General features: G+C 38.2%; 2 protein-coding genes across 7 annotated transcripts in view; one reads left to right on the top strand and one right to left on the bottom strand.

Moving 5' to 3' along the window:
* Positions 1 to 17,948, top strand: part of LOC107648964 (zinc finger protein 345-like) — a 146,932-nt gene that overhangs the window by 96,227 nt on the left and 32,757 nt on the right. The gene's annotated exons all lie outside the window — the stretch shown is intronic.
* LOC100618301 (zinc finger protein 570-like) overlaps positions 1 to 17,948 on the bottom strand; it is a 44,019-nt gene that overhangs the window by 18,198 nt on the left and 7,873 nt on the right. For both annotated transcript variants that reach the window (XM_016422702.2, XM_056825610.1), the window contains exons 2-3: positions 17,064 to 17,190; positions 26 to 121 (exon numbers count right to left, since the gene is read on the bottom strand). In XM_016422702.2, coding sequence (XP_016278188.2) covers positions 26 to 121; positions 17,064 to 17,190 — 223 coding nt within the window. The remainder of the gene's footprint in view (positions 1 to 25; positions 122 to 17,063; positions 17,191 to 17,948) is intronic.

Consider the following 17,948-nt stretch of genomic DNA (forward strand, 5'->3'; position numbering starts at 1 on the left):
ATATACCTACTTTACTCTCACTCACCTGGACAGAAGCTTCTTGGGCCTTTTTGCTCTAGTAGCCATGGTGCTTTCCCTTGCTGAAAACAGGAGATAAAATTTTCTCTAGGAACTGGAAGCCCTGAACATAAGAAAGAAAGAAGGGTTCAGGAGCAAGAAAAATGAAAAATATATATATAGTCCTCTTAATGGAAAGGGGGCATGCAAGTAAGGCTAAAAGAATGGTTTCTGTTGTATTCACTGTTGGGACATTTATAGGAGAGCAGAGATCATGGAACCCATTTGCAATCAGAAAATTCCATGTTTACAGGTGAAGTCAAGATGGTGGCCTGGAAGGAGCAGAAGTTCAGACCTCTGAATATCCTTCCTTACCAATCAAAAACTGAATGCTCTTAGGGGACTGAAAATCAAACCTAACAAGAAGACAGAGCCAAGGAGCCCTCCTGCTGGACTCAATTCAAAAGGTATGCCCCCCCACCCCCCAAAAGCCAGAATCCAAGAACACTCGTGTTAAAGGGGAAGGCAGAAGGAAGGTCCCAGGACCCCTCCCCCCCACCTCCCCAGAGCACTGAGCCTCCGGTGGCAGCGGGAACCTCTGGGTGGGCAAAGGCACTGGCCTGGAGGGTGTACCTTGTGGGCAGGGCTGTGCCAAGCTCAGAGCGTCAAACACAGAAGGCAGGGAAGGAGCTGGAGAAGGAGCATAGAGGTGGCAGCCTGGTCACAGCTGTGGAGATCCTCCATATTGCTCCAGCCTTCGAGGAGGTTTTCAGCTTCAGAGCACATCCAGCCCAATGAAGCTGAACTTAATACTATCAAAAGTCTGCAGAACTCAAGGAAGCCCAGGCTCCAACACCCCTCTCTCAATGACTGCTGGACTTTAATCCAATCAAAAGCCTCCAGAGGACAGGGAAGCTCACATTTCAACAACCCTCCCCCACAGACTGCACCAAGATATCATTGGTAACTCTTAAAAACTGTTGTTATCACCTGGGCAGCTAGAAGAATTACACTTAGAGGGCACAGTGACAAACTGTATAGGATGAAATGACAAGACATACGCATGCATAAATGTATATACATGTGTGTGTGTATATATATATATATATATATACTTATATATATACATATGCTTATTTATATATATAACTAGAGGTAAAAAAAAGAGGTTAATACTAAAAGAAATGGGGGTAAATTTATATGTAACAAAGAAGCTCATGGCGGCGGGGGCGGGGGGAGGGAGAACATTAATACAATGGAAGAGTAAAGAGGTTGGAGATAGGAAATACTCAACTCTTACGTACATTGAAATTGACCCAAAGAGGGAAGAAAAATCCAATCCAGTGGGGCAGAGAATAGGTTAGCGCCCTATAGGTGAGGAGAAGGGTAACAAAAGGACCGGTGGGGAGGGAAGCAGTACAAGGGAGGTAGAGGGTGGGGGTGGCAATTTAAAAAAAGACTACAGGGGAAAATAAGGGGGAGAATAAGAAGGGAGGGGGGTAAAAAGGGAAGTAAAATAAGGGTGGGAACTAGGGGGACTGATTATAAACAAACATTGGTGTAGAAGAAAATAGTGAAAGAAGAAAAGGCAGGACCAGGAGTAGAAATCAAAATGCTGGGAAAACACAGCTAGTAATCATAACTCTGAATGTGAATGGAATGAACTCACCCATAAAAAGCATGCAAAAGCAGAGTGGATTAGAATCCAAAACCCTACCATATGCTGTCTACAAGAAATACACATGAGGAAAGTAGATATGCATAGGGTGAAAGTAAGAGGATGGAGCCAAATCTATTGGGCATCAACTGATAAAAAGAAGACAGGAGTCTCAATAATGATATCTGACAAAGCTAAATTAAAATAAATCTAGTTAAAAGTGATAGGAAAGTTAATTACATCCTGATAAAAGTCACTATAGACAATGAGGAAATATCCGTACTCAACATGTATGCACCAAATGGCATAGCATCCAAATTTCTAAAGGAGAAACTAGGGGAGGTCAAGAATGAAATAGATAGAAAAACTATACTAGTGGGAGACCTGAACCTTCCTCTATCAGAACTAGATAAATCATACCAAAAAATAAGTAAGAAAGAGAAGCAAATGAAATCTTAGAAAAATTAGAGTTAGTAGATATGTGGAGAAAAATAAATAGGGACAAAAGGGAATACACCTTTTCAGCAGCACATGGTACATTCATAAAAATTGAGCATGTATTAGGGCATAAAAGCATTGCAAACAAGTGCAAAAGAGCAGAACTAATAAATGTAACCTTCTCAGATCACAATGCAATGAAAATAATAATTAGTAAGGGTACATGGAGAGGCAAATAAAAATTTAATTGGAAATTAAACAATACGATTCTCCAAAACCGGTTAGTTAAAAAACAAATCATAAAAACAATTAATAACTGCATTGAAGAAAATTACAATGATGAAACATCCTTTCAAAACCTATGGGATGCAGCCAAAGCATTTCAGGAGGAATTTTATATCTTTGAGTTCATATATTAACAAATTAAGAAGAGCAGAGGTAAATGAATTGGGCATGCAAATTAAAAAATTAGAAAGTGAACAAATTAAAAATCCTCAGATGAAGAGTAAATTAGAGATCCTAAAAATCAAAGGAGAAATTAATAAAATTGAAAGTCAAAGAACTATTGATTTAATAAATAAGACTAGAAGCTGGTATTTTGAAAAAACAAATAAAATAGACAAAGTACTGGTCAGTCTAATTAAAAAAAAGGAAAGAAGAAAACCAAATTGACAGTATCCAAGATGAAAAGGGATACCTCACCTCTAATGAAGAGGAAATTAAGGCAATCATTAAAAACTACTATGCCCAATTATATGGCAACAAATATGTCAATCTAGGTGATATGGATGAATACTTACAAAAATATAAATTGCCTAGACTAACAGATGAAGAAATAAATTACCTAAACCCCATATCAGAAAAAAGAAATTGAACAAGCCATCAAAGAACTCCCTAAGAAAAAAATCCCCAGGTCCAAATGGATTCACAAATGAATTCTATCAAACATTCAAAGAACAACTAATCCCAATATTAAACAAACTATTAGACAGAATAAGCCAAGAAGGGGTTCTACCAAATTCTTTTTTTACGACACAAACATGGTACTGATCCCAAAGCCAGGCAGGTCAAAAACAGAGAAAGAAAACTATAGACCAATCTCCTTAATTAATATAGATGCAAAAATCTTAAATAGGATACTAGCAAAAAGACTCCAGCAAGTCATCACAAGGGTTATTCACTATGACCAGGTAGGATTCATACCAGGAATGCAAGGATGGTTCAATATTAGGAAAACCATCCTCATAATTGACCATATTAACAAGAAAACCGACAAAAATCATATGATTATCTCAATATATGCCGAAAAAGCCTTTGATAAAATACAACACCCATTCCTATTGAAAACACTAGAGAGTATAGGAATAGAAGGGCCTTTCCTAAAAATAATAAACAGTATATATCTAAAACCATCAGCAAACATCATCTGCCATGGGGATAAACTGGATGCCTTCCCAATGAGATCAGGAGTGAAAGAAGGATGCCCATTATCACCTCTATTATATAATATTGTACTAGAAACACTAGCAGTAGCAATTAGATAAAGAAAAGAAATTGAAGGTATTAAAATTGACAATGAGGAGACCAAGCTATCACTCTTTGCAGATGATATGATGGTCTACTTAAAGAATCCTAGAGAATCAACCAAAAAGCTAGGCGAAACAATCAACAATTATAGCAAAGTTACAGGATACAAAATAAACCCACATAAGTCATCAGCATTTCTTTATATTTCCAACACATCTCAGCAGCAAGAATTAGAAAGAGAAATTCCATTTAAAATCACCTTAGACAATATAAAATACTTAGGAATGTATTTGCTGAGACAAACAGAGGAACTATATGAACACAACTACAAAACACTCTCCACACAATTAAAACTAGATCTAAACAATTGAAAAAACATTAACTGCTCATGGGTACGATGAGCTAACATAATAAAAATGACAATCCTACCCAAACTTATTTACTTATTTAGTGCCATGCCCATTGAATTACCAAAAAATTTTTTTACTGAATTAGAAAAAACCATAACAAAGTTCATTTGGAAGAACAAAAGATCAAAGACATCCAGGGAGATAATGAAAAAAATGTGAAGGAAGGTGGCCTTGCAGTACCGGATCTCAAACTATACTCTAAAACAGTGGTCATCAAAACAATATGGTACTGGCTAAGAGACAGAAAGGAGGATCAGTGGAATAGACTTCGGGTAAGTGACCTCAGCAAGACAAGCCTAAAGATCCCAGCTTTTGGGACAAAAATCCACTATTTGATTAAAATTGCTGGGAAAATTGGAAGACAGTATGGGAGAGACTAGGTTTGGATCAACATCTCACACCCTACACCAAGATAAACTCAGAATGGATGAATGACTTGAACATAAAGAAGGAAACTATAAGTAAATTAGATGAACACAGAATAGTATACATTTCAGATCTTTTGGAAATGAAAGATTTTAAAACCAAGCAACACTTAGAAAAAATTACAAAATGTAAAATAAATAATTTTGATTATATCAAATTAAAAAGGTTTTGTACAAACAAAACTAATGCATCCAAAATTAGAAGGGAAGCAACAAATTGGGAAACAATCTTCATAACAAAAACCTCTGACAACAATCCAATGACTCAAATTTATAAAGAGCTAAATCAATTGTACAAAAAATCAATCCATTCTCCAATTAATAAATGGGTAAGGGACATGAATAGGCAATTTTCCATTAAAGAAATTAAAACCATTAATAAGTACATGAAAAAGTGTTCTAAATCTCTTATAATCAGCAAAATGCAAATCAAAACAACTCAGAGGTATGGGAATTTTAAAACTATTCCACCCTAATCAGACCGTACTATTTCCTGATCAATAACAATAGAGATACTTGGACTAACAGAATCAGGTCTTGGGAACCCTGCATTTCTCCACCCTTCTTAGTTTAACAAGATTAGGAAGGTCTGTACCAAACTCAAGATTTAATTATCTGAGGAAATGGCTTTCAATAGACATGTGCAGAAAAAGCAGATAGACCCCTGGGCTGTCCTAAGTCAAGCTAAGCGATCATCGGTACAGATGAAACACAGGAAAGTGACATAAAACCGTCTATATAAGACATGTCACTTCCTCTCTCTTCCTCTTTCCCTGGAGAGTCGACTCTGGCTGGCAGGGTGCTAGGCCTTCAGACATCTTGGAGTGGTGGTAGTTATTTTGTCTGGGTTTGGTGGTGAGTTTGCCCTTGAGTTGTTTCAGGTTTAGGCATCTTGGCTTAGCCCTTTCTTTTTGGAGTTCAGGCTGACTCTTTCCTCCTTCACACTCCAAACCCTTATCTCCTAATCTTCTAGCCAAGTGCTATCCGGGCCGGGGGGCGGGGGGAGAACCTACTCTTTCCTTCTTCCTTCTCCTTAATCTCCTCCACTATCAATTAAATCACCATAAAATTTCCAGCTGACTTGGGTGTCTCATTTAGGATTTTATAAATAAAATCCTTGGAGACCAAAATAATTATTACATTCAGTCTCAACCATAATTTTAACCTTTACATGTATCACCTCACACCTAGCAGATTGGCTAACATGACAGCAAAGGAAAGTAATGAATGTTGGAGGGGGTGTGGCAAAGTAGGGACACTAATTCATTGCTGGTGGAGTTGTGAATTGATCCAACCATTCTGGAGGGCAATTTGGAACTATGCTCAAAGGGCGATAAAAGACTGTCTGCCCTTTGACCCAGCCATAACACTGCTGGGTTTGTACCCCAAAGAGATAAGGATAAAGACATGTACAAGAATATTCATAGCTGCGCTCTTTGTGGTGGCAAAGAATTGGAAAATGAGGGGATGCCCTTCAATTGGGGAATGGTTGAACAAATTGTAGTATATTTTGGTGATGGAATACTATTGTGCAAAAAGGAATAATAAAGTGGAGGAATTCCATGGGGAGTGGAACAACCTCCAGGAAGTGATGCAGAGCGAGAGGAGCAGAACCAGGAGAACATTGTACACAGAGACTGATACACTGTGGTACAATTAAATGTAATGGACTTCTCCACTAAGGGCAATGCAGTGACCCTGAACAACTTGGAGGAATCTACGAGAAAAACCACTATCCACATTCAGAGGAAACACTGTGGGAGTAAAAACACCAAAGAAAAACAACTGTTTGAATACATGGATAGAAGGGATATGGTTGGGGATGTAGACTCTAAATGAACATCCTAGTGCAAACATCAACATGGAAATAAGTTCTGATCAAGGACACAAGTAATACCCAATGAAATTGCGAGATGGCTGTGGGAAGGGTGAGAGGAGGGGAGGGAGGGAAATAATATGATTATTGTATAATGTTCTAAATTGACTAAATAAATTCAAATGGAAAAAAAAGAAAATTCCATTTTTATTGACCTACTGTAATAGAAGGATAATAGGCACATTCTACAACCTCCATTAATTAAAGGCAGCTGGCAGTGAAGGGGTAAGAGATTAGAACTTGGAATCAGAAAATCAAATCAAATTTCATCTGTCATCAGAGAGATGGTAAGTAGGTATTCCTGGGCTAGTGTTTAACCTTTGTTTGCCTCAGTTACCTCAATTATGAATTGAGGACAATAAGAGCATTATGAAGATGGCATTAACTCATCCCTATTTGTTCTTTAGATTTTAGCCACCAGGAATGTATACACCCTCATTTAATCCTTGTGTGTGTGTGTGTGTGTGTGTGTGTGAGAGAGAGAGAGAGAGAGAGAGAGACAGAGAGAGAGAGAGAGAGAGAGAGAGTGAGAGAGAGAGAGAGAGAGAGAGAGGTCTATGACCCATGTATGCTAGCAAATGACTGACTGCCCCAAGGCAGTCAAGTAAAGTTAAAGCTGCCATTTGTCCATGTAAAAGTGGAAGGAAGTGTCACAAAGGACTGTATTTTAAAATGGTGGTAACTTCCTATGACCAGGTTTTTTCTCCTTTCAACTTGGCCTTGGAGGAGGTCCAGCTTGGGACCTGAGACTGCTCTTCAATTAGAACTACCTAGTGGGTCAGGGAGAAAGGCTGACTTCCTTTTCCTGGCTTTTTCTGGAGATACTAACCTCTAGAAAGGCCCCTCTTCTTGGAGAAGGCCTCATGACTAGAACCCTTGTTTAATTCATCTCTGGGCACCCCTTTGCTGGGGCCTCTGAAACCCTGCCTCATTCAGACCTGGCTAGAGTAATTATCTACACCTCTTTTCTCACTTCTCTACCTTCACTCTTTCTCTTTTTGTAAATAAACTACCATAAGAGTCATTCTGATTTGAGTAATTAATTTTGGCGACCACATTTCTTTTCTATTTAGCCCAACCCATTAATTTTAGTATCAAACTCAAAGGGATGTTGTGAAATTAATTATGAGTTCCTTTACCCAGCAGGGGACATAGAGTAGGTATTTTGAAATGCTTATTCCCTTCCTTTCCATTCCTATCATCTGGCCTGGTATTTGAGGGAAGAATGAAGGAGGAATAAGGATAAACTTGCTAGACTAAGCATAATTAGGGTTTGTGAGATACATTTTAATACTTCTTTTTAAATTTTATTTTCATATTATTTATTTTTGTAAGTGAATAATCATAAAAGTTCACAACCTCATAACCCAAATAAACAAATGAATAATTATATGTGTTCACTTGCAATCGAAGCCCAATAGTTCTTTTTGTGATGTGTGGCTGTAGTTTCTTATTTTTATTTTATTTAAGATTTTTGCATCAATGTTCATTAAGGAAATTTGCCTGTAGTATTCTTTATTTTAGCTCTTTCTGGCTAAGCAATTAGTCTTATTTGCATAATACAAAGAATTTGGTAGGACTCTTTCTTTGCCTATTTTGCCAAATGGTTTAAATAGTATTGGGATGATTCTTTATTCACTTGTGAATCCATTTGGCCCTGGGGATTGTTTCTTAGGGAGTTTTTGACGGCTTCATCAATTTCTTTTTCTGAAATGGGCTTATTTAAGTTTTCTTTTTTCTACTTTGTTAATTTGGGCAATTTATATTTTTAGAAACATTCATCCATTTCACCTAGATTGTCAGATTTATTGTCATACAACAGCTGCTAAAGGTTTCCTTTCCTCTTCATTGTAAGCAAATTCACCCTTTTCAATTTTGATACTGGCGATTTGATTGCCTTCTTTCCTTTTTAAAATCAAATTACCAAATGCTCTATTTTTTTTTCAGAAAACCAACTCCTAATCTTATTTATTAGTTCAATAGTTCTCTTACTTTCAATTTCATTAATTTCTCCTTTGACTTTTTTTTTGGATTCCTAATTTAGACTTGACTTTTAATTTGTTCTTTTTCTATTTTTTTTTAATTTTCACGCCCAATTTATTCACCTCCTTTTCTCTATTTCATTGATAGAAGCATTAAGGGATATAAATTCCCATCCCCCCAAGTACTGTTTTGGCTATACCCACCCCATCACTGACTAATAAATTTGTACTTTGTCTTTCCATTAACTCTCATTGATTAGACTTCTTATTGTATTGTGATCTGAAAAGGTATCAATATTTCTGCTTTTTTGCATTTTATTGTGAAGTCTGTTTGACCTAGAACATGGTTAATTTTTCTTACATTCAATGTGCTACTGAAAAGAAGATATATTTCTGTTTCACTCCATTCAATTTTCACAATTTATCTATTAAATGTAACTTTTCTACAATTTCATTCACTTCCTTTACTCTTTCTTGTTAATTTTTTGGTTGGTTTTATATAGTTCTGATAGAGGAACAGCTTCATCGCCAATTTCTCCCTTATTTTTCTGTAGTTTCTACTTTAAAAATCTGGAGACAAAAGCACTTGATGCATATATACTAAGTACCAATATTGCATTATTGTCTATTCTGTCTTTTATCAAGATGTAATTACTGCCCTTATCTCTTTTAGTCAGATCTATTTTGGGCTTTAGCTTTATCTGATAACATGTTATAACTGCTTTTGTCTTTTAGTTGAAGCTGAATAGATTCTGCTATAGCCACTTAATTTTACCCTTTGCATGTCTACCTGTGTATGTCAAATGAGTTTCACGTAAACAACATATGATAGGACTTGGGTTTTTAATCTACTCTGCTACTGCTTCCATTTTTATGGGCGAGTTCATGTCATTTACAATCAACAGTTATGATTACCATCTCTATAATCCCTTTCATCTTGTTTTCCTCTTTTAATAAATACTATCCTCTTTTCACTATCCCTACACGGTTCACTTTTAATCACTCTCCCCCCACCCATTTCTCCTCCCTTATGTGTGAAGGAAATTTATTTTTATGTGGTCCCACCCTTGACCTCATCTTCTACCAAATATTTGACCAGGAAGCCAGAATAGTGAGAGAGAAATCATTGAGTAAATTAGGTCATTGAGTCTACACAAGTGTACATGAGTTTGCATCACATACGTCACCAAGTGTGGGTCATGAGATGGTAACCTATGTACTTGATCCAAACATGATTCCGAATTTGATCCGGATGTAAAGAGAAGGAATAAAAGAGGTGATCCAAGAAGTGCTCTCTCTCTCTTTGATGTCCTGACAAGCAACTTGCATGCTGGGGTACTGCTATAGAAGCCACATGACTAGCTAGATTCTCTCTTTTCCTATCCAAGTAATTCTAATAAACTTTATTAAAACCTAAAGACCAGAGTCCTAATTTTACTATTACACTTATAACCCTCCCTACCACCACCCTTCTTATTCTCCTCTTAGTTCTCTTTAGGGTACTTAAAAAAAATTTCAGTCCATGCTGAACCATATTTCCTATAATTGCTAAATCTAAATGAAGTTTCAAATTATTTATTTATTTAATTAAGTAATTTAGAATATTTTTCCATGGCTGCATGATTCATGTTTCTTTAGGGCTTTTTAATCACTCCCCCATTTGACCTCTCTTACATTATTCCCCTCCCTCCACTACCTTTCTTATTCTCCTTCTATTCCTCTATAGAGTAAGATAAGATTCTAAACCCCAATGAATCTGGCTGTTATTCCCTCTCTGAGCAGATTCTCATGAGAATAAGTTTTACTGATTGTTTCTTACCACCTTCTTCATCCCCTTCACTGTAATAGTTTTTCTTCCCATGCCTCTTTATTTGATATAGTTTACTTGCTGTTACTTCTCTCTTCCTTTTTCTCTAAGTGCTATCTTCTTTTTCACCCTTTTAAAACACTATCTTCCTAAACAGTTTAGTACCACATCCTCTGTCTATGTATACTTCTTTTAACTACTATGATAATAGCAATTTTGAGTTACAAATTATCACCCTTCTACTAGGTATATAAACAATTTGACTTCATTGAGTTCTATAAATTTTCCCTTTTTTATGCTTCTCTTGAATTTTGTATTAGGACGTCAACTTTTCTGCTTTAGTTTAATCTTTCTATCAGGAATGCTAGGACATCCCCAATTTTATTAAATAACCATTTTTCTACCTGAAAGAATATAATCCGTCTTGATGGGTGGGTGATTCAAGGTTGTAAACCCAGTTTCCTTGCCTTTCAGAATATCATTTTCCAAACAATCTGATCCTTTGATGTAGGAACAGCCAGATCCCTGTGTGCCATGAAGTAGCACACTTCTAGTGCCAACTCTAGAGCTCCATGATGTGAGAATGGAATTCCCCTCCCTTTTAATTTAATCGATCAGGGACTTGAAATTCCACTCCCTTTTGTAAAAAGGGAGGTTTTCCTTCTTTTTATAATTGGGGGAGACAATAAATAATTGAAAAATCTGTTACCCTAAAAAAAGAACTACATTTCCCAGGAGCCCACTGACTTCCTGTCATTATGTACTTCCTATAGATAGGGGATATTAGGCGGGGATGTGGAAGGTCCAACTTTTTTTACTTCCTGTCCTGAGCTTGGTGGTGTTGGTAAGCTGGGTGGTTTGAACCGGCTCATCAGCCATAGGCATGTGGTCTTTATTTTGTATCGTCTTTATTCCTTGATTTCTAATGATCATTTAATAAATCCATTAAAATATATTTTTAATTGTTGAGATTTTAATTTTTACAACAGTTGGTTTGTCTCACTGATTAGGATTTAATGCCAGTGAAAGGGTTGGGAGGACCAAGTGAAACAGGGATGTCAGGGGATTGGTATACCCTGTTGTTGGAGGGAATTACAGCAGGATCTTTCCCTTCCTAGGGTGAACAGGAGCAGGGGTTAAAGATTATCTCTAGAGAGAAGAAAGATGTCTTTTCTTTCTCTCTCCTCCCAAGGGATGTCAGACAGAAAACAACCCTTGAGTACTTCTGTGGGCACAGCTGATGGGAAGAGATGTCTGTTCTCCTTAACAGCAACTTCAGAGGACAGGTTTCGTATATCTTCCTCAATGGAGAATATGTGGCAATCCAAATTTGGGTTTGCCACAGAAAGGGACTGAAATTGAGCTGTGAGCTCTGTCCCCACTTTCCCAACTCTAAACTTTAAATTACTCCATCCTACTTAAACCTTACTTTAGGGGAAGATAAGGTTGTAATCTCCTGATTGAACAAAGAAGGTACTTAGTTCTCACCTTATAGTGAAGCTAGACCGTTAAGCTAAGTCTATTTTTAGATCTTAATACAAAAAGGTGTTAAGTAACTATAAAGGTTAAATTAATAAAAAAAAAAAGGTCAAGTAACTAACAAAAGGTGAACTTAACAAAGAAGTGTTAAGTAACTCAAAAATCTAATCAAAGAAGGTGAGAACTAAAAGTATGGGCAGTCCTGGAGAAAGCCTTTGATGTGATTGGTAGATGTGAAAGTTTAGAGGAGGAGACACAAGGGTGAAAGGTCTATATATTTGGGATTTTTTTGTCTCTCAGGAAAAAAAAAAGAACACTCTCTTTCCCTTATTGGCGGTAGAGAGTTAGCTGGGAGGAGAGTGTTGTGCTTTCAGCATCATAGCGTGGCTACAAGCTATTGTCCGTTTCAGTGGTGAGTTTCTGGCTGAGTTTCCTCCTTTATTTTCCAACTTTATCCTCTTAGAAACCTCTAATCTTCTTCAGAGACCTACAGGCAGGGATTTTAAACTCCCCCTGGCATAGACCAGGCAAGAGAAATCCTATACCCTCTTCCCTCTTTCTCCTTAAATTTCTTCCCTCTATATTAAATAAATTACCATAAAATTCCAGACTGACTTGGGTATTTTATTTGAGATTTCCCCTGGCAACCAAATTTAAGTCACAACTCTAAATTCATCTTTATACAACCTTCTTCTTGTATTAGTGATAGGCCAAACCCAAATCCGACTATAATTGAACATTTATTCGAAGGGATGGTATATGGAAAGGTTGAAGGAATATGGGATTAGAATGGTGGGAGAGGATGCCCTGTCAAAACTATTTCCACAGCAGTTGAATTTCAAGGGCCCAGGCTCAAGGCCTCAGTGCCTCAACCCCTTTTCTCAACTGACTGCTTTCTTATAAATCACTATACTACTATAATAACAAACTAAATCATTATAATCAGTTGAAGGAAGGCAAGGGAAGACCCAGAAAGAAGTAAGAAGGCTGGCTCAGTTTTTGAAAGAGTCCAAGCTAAACTTCTTCTGAGTCAGTAGTTCTAGCGGGCAGATGGAGGAAAGTAGTAGAAGATTCCTTTATGAAAACACCTTCAAAGATAGTAGGAAAGTCTGGGTCTTCTCTCTTTGTGGCTTCAGATGTCCCTCAGCCACTCAGAAACAGAACTAGTTAGTTTCCAGTATAGGGCTAGAAGTTCTGGGGCTGGCCAGAATTCTCCTCAGCTAACTATTCTCTCCCACAATCCTTTGCTATCCCAAACTGTCACCTCTGTGCCTGTCTGTCAAAATTCAGGGTTCTGCCAAGCTTCTCCTTGCCATCCTTACATTTTGTTTTAATTTAATTAATCAGGGACCTGGAGGTTCTTTACCATTGACATGTGCAAGGATACACACGTCCACAGTGAAAAGAAGTTGAAACCGAGATCGAAAATTGATCCCAGAAGCACGGCCCCACCCCGGGGTGCCAGGCAAGGAATTATGACTGGTTCCTGAGATATGATGTGGGAGAGCTAATGGGTAGAGAACTCGGCTTATAAAGGAGCGACGGGGGGTCTAGAAGAACTTCTCTCTCTGGCTCTGGGGCTGGGGGCTCTTACTGAAAAGACGCTCTGATGGAGAGTCGTATTCTGGCTCTGGATGTCGCACACCAGGCATGTTGGCCTCTGGGAAGTATGACTGATGGATTGATATTGACTGCCAGACACGGACAGTCCGAGGCACTAGCCAAGCATGGCCACGCTGCCTCAGCTCGGAGTCCTTTCATTAACACAGCGGTTTGAATTGGGGCCTTGCTCTGCTCGGACTACACTCATTTGCAGAGCGCGGGATGGATTAATCCCCACCTCTTTGATCTCGTCATGGTCAATTGAACCAATGTTAGCCCATGTCGGGTTACACAGACGGTCCTAAAGCCCTCAATAAATACTGGGAACAAGCCGAAACTCCTCCCTTACTAACCCCTCTCTTACTCTTGCCAGCTCTCTCGCCCTTCACTCCCTCTCCCTCTGTTCCCTCCTCACGCTTACTCTCTTGCTTCACCACATCTCCTTCATAGCGACGCGGTCGCCCCAGTGCCTACTATTGCTATAGAGGCACCAGGAGTAAGACTCCCGCTTTCCCAGCGACGTTGTCGCCCCCAAAGCAGACTCTCTTGTCTAGCAGTATCGAGGGGTTGGAGCTCCCCACCCGTCCTCTTGTTCCTCCTATTTCCTCGGAGTTCTCGTTCCTCCCCGTGTGTTTCTACTTCTGTCTTTGAGTCATTGTTATTCTCCCATTTCCTGAGCCCCCTCTTTCCACCTCAGCTCATTACCAACGGATGAATGTGATAGGGCTCCCGAGGGGGGTCGCTATACTGGAGCTGGTAAATCGTGCTGAAGCGACTTTTTGACTCTGGTGACGCTGAGACACTCTTGCTCTGGTGACTCTTGCTGAAGAGATTTTCATGGACTTCTGACTGGAGATTAGAACTCAGTTGGTGGTAAGCTGGATTCCATCAGAACAGAACATAGGGTGGCAGACTCCGCAACTCCCTACCTCTTTCCTACGTTTCCCTCTCATTACTATCCCTACTTTGATATAATAAAACTACTAAAAGCCTCATAATTTAATTTTAATTATTACAATTTGGTGATCTTTAATTATTACATGATATTTGAATTGTTTCTTTCTGGCTTAGTGCAGTACTTTTTCCTTAGCATGGGAGTTCTAAAATATGGCTATAACATTCCTGGAAGTTATCATTTGAGGATTTATTGTAAGAGGTGATCTGTGGATTCTTTCAATTTCTCCTTTAATGTATGATTCAAGAATATCAAGGCAATTTTCATTGATAAAATTTCTTGTAATATGACACCTAGGCTTTCTTTTTTTTTTGTAGTCTAATGAATCTTATATTGCCTTTCCTGGATCTATTTCTAAGTCAATTATTTTTTCAGTGAGATATTTCATATTTTCTTCCATTTTAAAATTCTTTTGATTTTCTTTTATTGTCTTATGAAGTCATTATCTTCTATATGCACAATTTCAATTTTAAAAGAATGATTTTCTTCCATGACCTTTTTATCTTCCCTTTCTACTTAGTCCATTTTACTTTTCCTGGGACTCTTTTCTGCATTGGCTTTTTTTACACTCTTTTCCCAATTGGGCAACTCTACTTTTAAAGAAACTCTTTTCTTCATTGAATTTTTGTGTCTTTTTCCACTAGACCAATGTTGCATTTTTCAGCTCTTATTTTCCTTTTCCATTACTTATATTTTCCCCCCATTTTTCTTTCCATTCTCTCATTTGAATTTTTTAATTCTTTTTTGAACTCTTCTAACACCTGAGACCAATTCCTATTATTATCTCAAGTAATGCATCTGGCTGCTTTTGTATCCTAATCCCTGCCTGAATCTGTGCCTTACCCTTCTTTGTCTCCTTAGATATTTTCAATGATTAGATGTTTCTTTTGCTGTTTGGCATTTTCCCAGACTTTTTTTTTTTACTTTTACTTCTATCTCAAAGTTGGGCTCTGTTCTGTGAACCTTAAAAATTCTCAGACCCTACTTCATAAGATTTGGTTAAGACCATTCCCCATTTTAAACAATGAAGGTACTTGATCAGGAATGTGAGACCTCTACTCCAGCCCTACTTAAGCCTGCTTTAGGGGAAGAAACTCCTTGCTGAACAATGAAAAATACTTAAACCCATACTTATATTAAGGCAAAAGTTCTTAAGCTGTGACTATTTTTAGATCTAATACAAAAGGGTGCTAAGTACCTATAAAGGTCAGGCAACTTGTGAATTTCCAAGGAGCAAAGAGGTGAGAAACTTACTCAGAGGTTTTCTCAGGCGTGAATTACGCAAAAATTTAACCTTCTTAGGTGTGAATTCAGAATGGCCTGTCCTTTGGAAAACGTCTACTGTGATTGGTAGATGTGAGAACTTAGGGGAGGTGACATAGGAGAAAATTCCCTTTAAAAGGAGAGGAAAGGCTACCTTGAGAGGAGTCTCAAAGAACTCTCTCGGAGGACTGTCAGAAGAATCTCTCTCTGGAGATGGAGCTGGCTGAACTTGTGTCTCTCTGAACACTAGAATCCTTGCTTAAACAAATCTTGTGGTGAGTGGATAAAAGACTGACTGATCTCTCTCTTAGGGTTTTCAGCCTAGGCTGGCTCATGCTGGCCTAGGCTGGTCTAGCCCTTTTTCTCATTATTTCCTTTTTTTCTCTCTCTCTCTTTCATTAATTTCTCATTTGTATTAATTAAAATCTCTATAAAACCCAGCTGACTTGGGTATATTTAATATTTGGGAATTTTCCCCTGGCAACCACCTTATATTTGATTTAAAACAAGACACTGTCTTGAAACCATATTTTCTGCAGTCACAATTTAAGCCAACCATTCTTTTATCTGCCACAGTTTATGTCTTCCACTATTTTAATCACTACAGTTCTCAGGGTAAATAGGGCACACTCTCTTAAACTTCAGTTTTTCCTTACTGCTCACCTCAGCTATAGTTCTGGTTTTCTGCAAGGTTCATTTCTTCCAAGGGACTGCTGATGGCTTGAGGGACTCAAAGAACTGGGAGCTACTTTGCCCTGAACCTAGAGACTTCACCACAGGCTTGAATTGGCTTTGGGGCCTCACTACAGTCTTGTGTCACGCCTTTGTATTTCAAGGGGTCAGTGTGGGATGAACTAATAATGCAGGCTAAAGAAGAGTCCCAGGGTCTCAAAGTTGGCTTTCTGCACAGGTTTGGAACCTGGAGCAATGTGTAGGGAATGGATTGTTTGCACTCCTCTGAGCCACAGTTTTACTTCCAGTTTGCCCTTATCCCCTAAAATAGACCTTTCTGTGTAATTTTCAAGTTGTTTACCTGAGGAGAACCACCTAACTCTTCCACATGTTTGTTCTGTGACTCATCATTTAAAAGCACATTTTAAGGTTGTTTTGGGATTCTCAGTGTAGTTCCAGTTTTAACTTTTGCTATGCTGCCTTCATGGCTTTGCCTCCTCCATTAACACTTAATAACAAGAAATCCTTTCTGAAGTTCAGACCCGATACAAAAGGGAGGGGGCTGCCTTGGCAGGTAAATGGTTCCCTTCAATGCCTATCTTCAAGGAAAAGCTGCCTGGGTATAAAATGAGAATTTGCTCATAAAATTCAGGTCTAATTAGAGGCTGAACTAAATGACTCCTGAGATTGGTTATTGGAATGTAAATCTGTAACACTGGTTTAAATTTTCACCTGAAGCTATCTGAAACAGAGGAGAAACATTTTCAGGAGCAAGAAAGTAAAGTCCCAGATTCATATCATATCATTCAAAGACTATTTTGATGAAAAGCAGGCAGGAGGAGAACCCAGAGCAGAGATCAGCACTTTTGTTTTTTTAATCACTGACAAAGGCTCAACATCCTATACCTTTGGTTTGGAATTAAAACATTCCCTCAATGAGAGATTTAGGATTAACAAAGGAAATGGTTCTTACCCACAGAGAGAAGATTTTGCACATTCTCCAGCATGACCTCCCTGTACAGCTCTTTCTGAGAATGATCCAACAGGCGCCACTCCTCCTGTGTGAAGTCCATAGTCACATCCTGGAATGTTACTGATCCCTAAAATGGCAAAAGTCACAAGTCTTAGAGGTGAACCTTCAGAATTCATCTAGTACAACCCTCATAGACTGACTAGAAGAAACTGGAGTACACAAAGGATTTACCTAACCTCCTAACCTTGAAGAGTGTCAGAGCCAGCACTGGAGACCACTCACTCAGAGCCCAATGGGATACTGACAAAGGAATTTTGTGTCTGAAGGGAGAATGATGTTGTGAGAGTCAAACCTGGAGAAGTGTCTTAACCTACAATGCTTTTCCCTATGGAATCAGGGAGATGGGAAATGCTCTTGGAGTGAAGTGGGAGATTCTGTAGAGGAGAGAGGTGATCTGAAATTCCTCCTCATTATAATTGTCAAAGTTGATCTGGTAACATTTTTTGGAAGGGTTTCTTAGAAAGTAGCATATACTGTGTATTCTGGGGAGGGGGGGAATATTACCAGTGAATAATGAAAAAAAAAACAAATAAAAAGGAATTTTCTATGCTGCCTTCATGGCTTTGTTATCCAGATGAAATACTGTTATCCAGATGAAAGTGTAAAGAGGATTCCAGTAATATGAGATCAGACACTGACTCTAGCTAAGTGAATAAGTGCAGTCTCATGTTATATTGTTTGGGGAACCACTGGGTAGGATGTGCCAAAGCCAAAACATTCTCTCTTTGTGTTATGCTGAATGTTATTTGTTAATGGAATATATTCAGTCATTTTATATTTAGTTACACAGACAAAAAAGAGTAAGCATGATGAAGAAAGGAAGGG

This window comes from Monodelphis domestica, chromosome 4 (assembly GCF_027887165.1).
Source record: "Monodelphis domestica isolate mMonDom1 chromosome 4, mMonDom1.pri, whole genome shotgun sequence".
NCBI lineage: Eukaryota > Metazoa > Chordata > Mammalia > Didelphimorphia > Didelphidae > Monodelphis > Monodelphis domestica.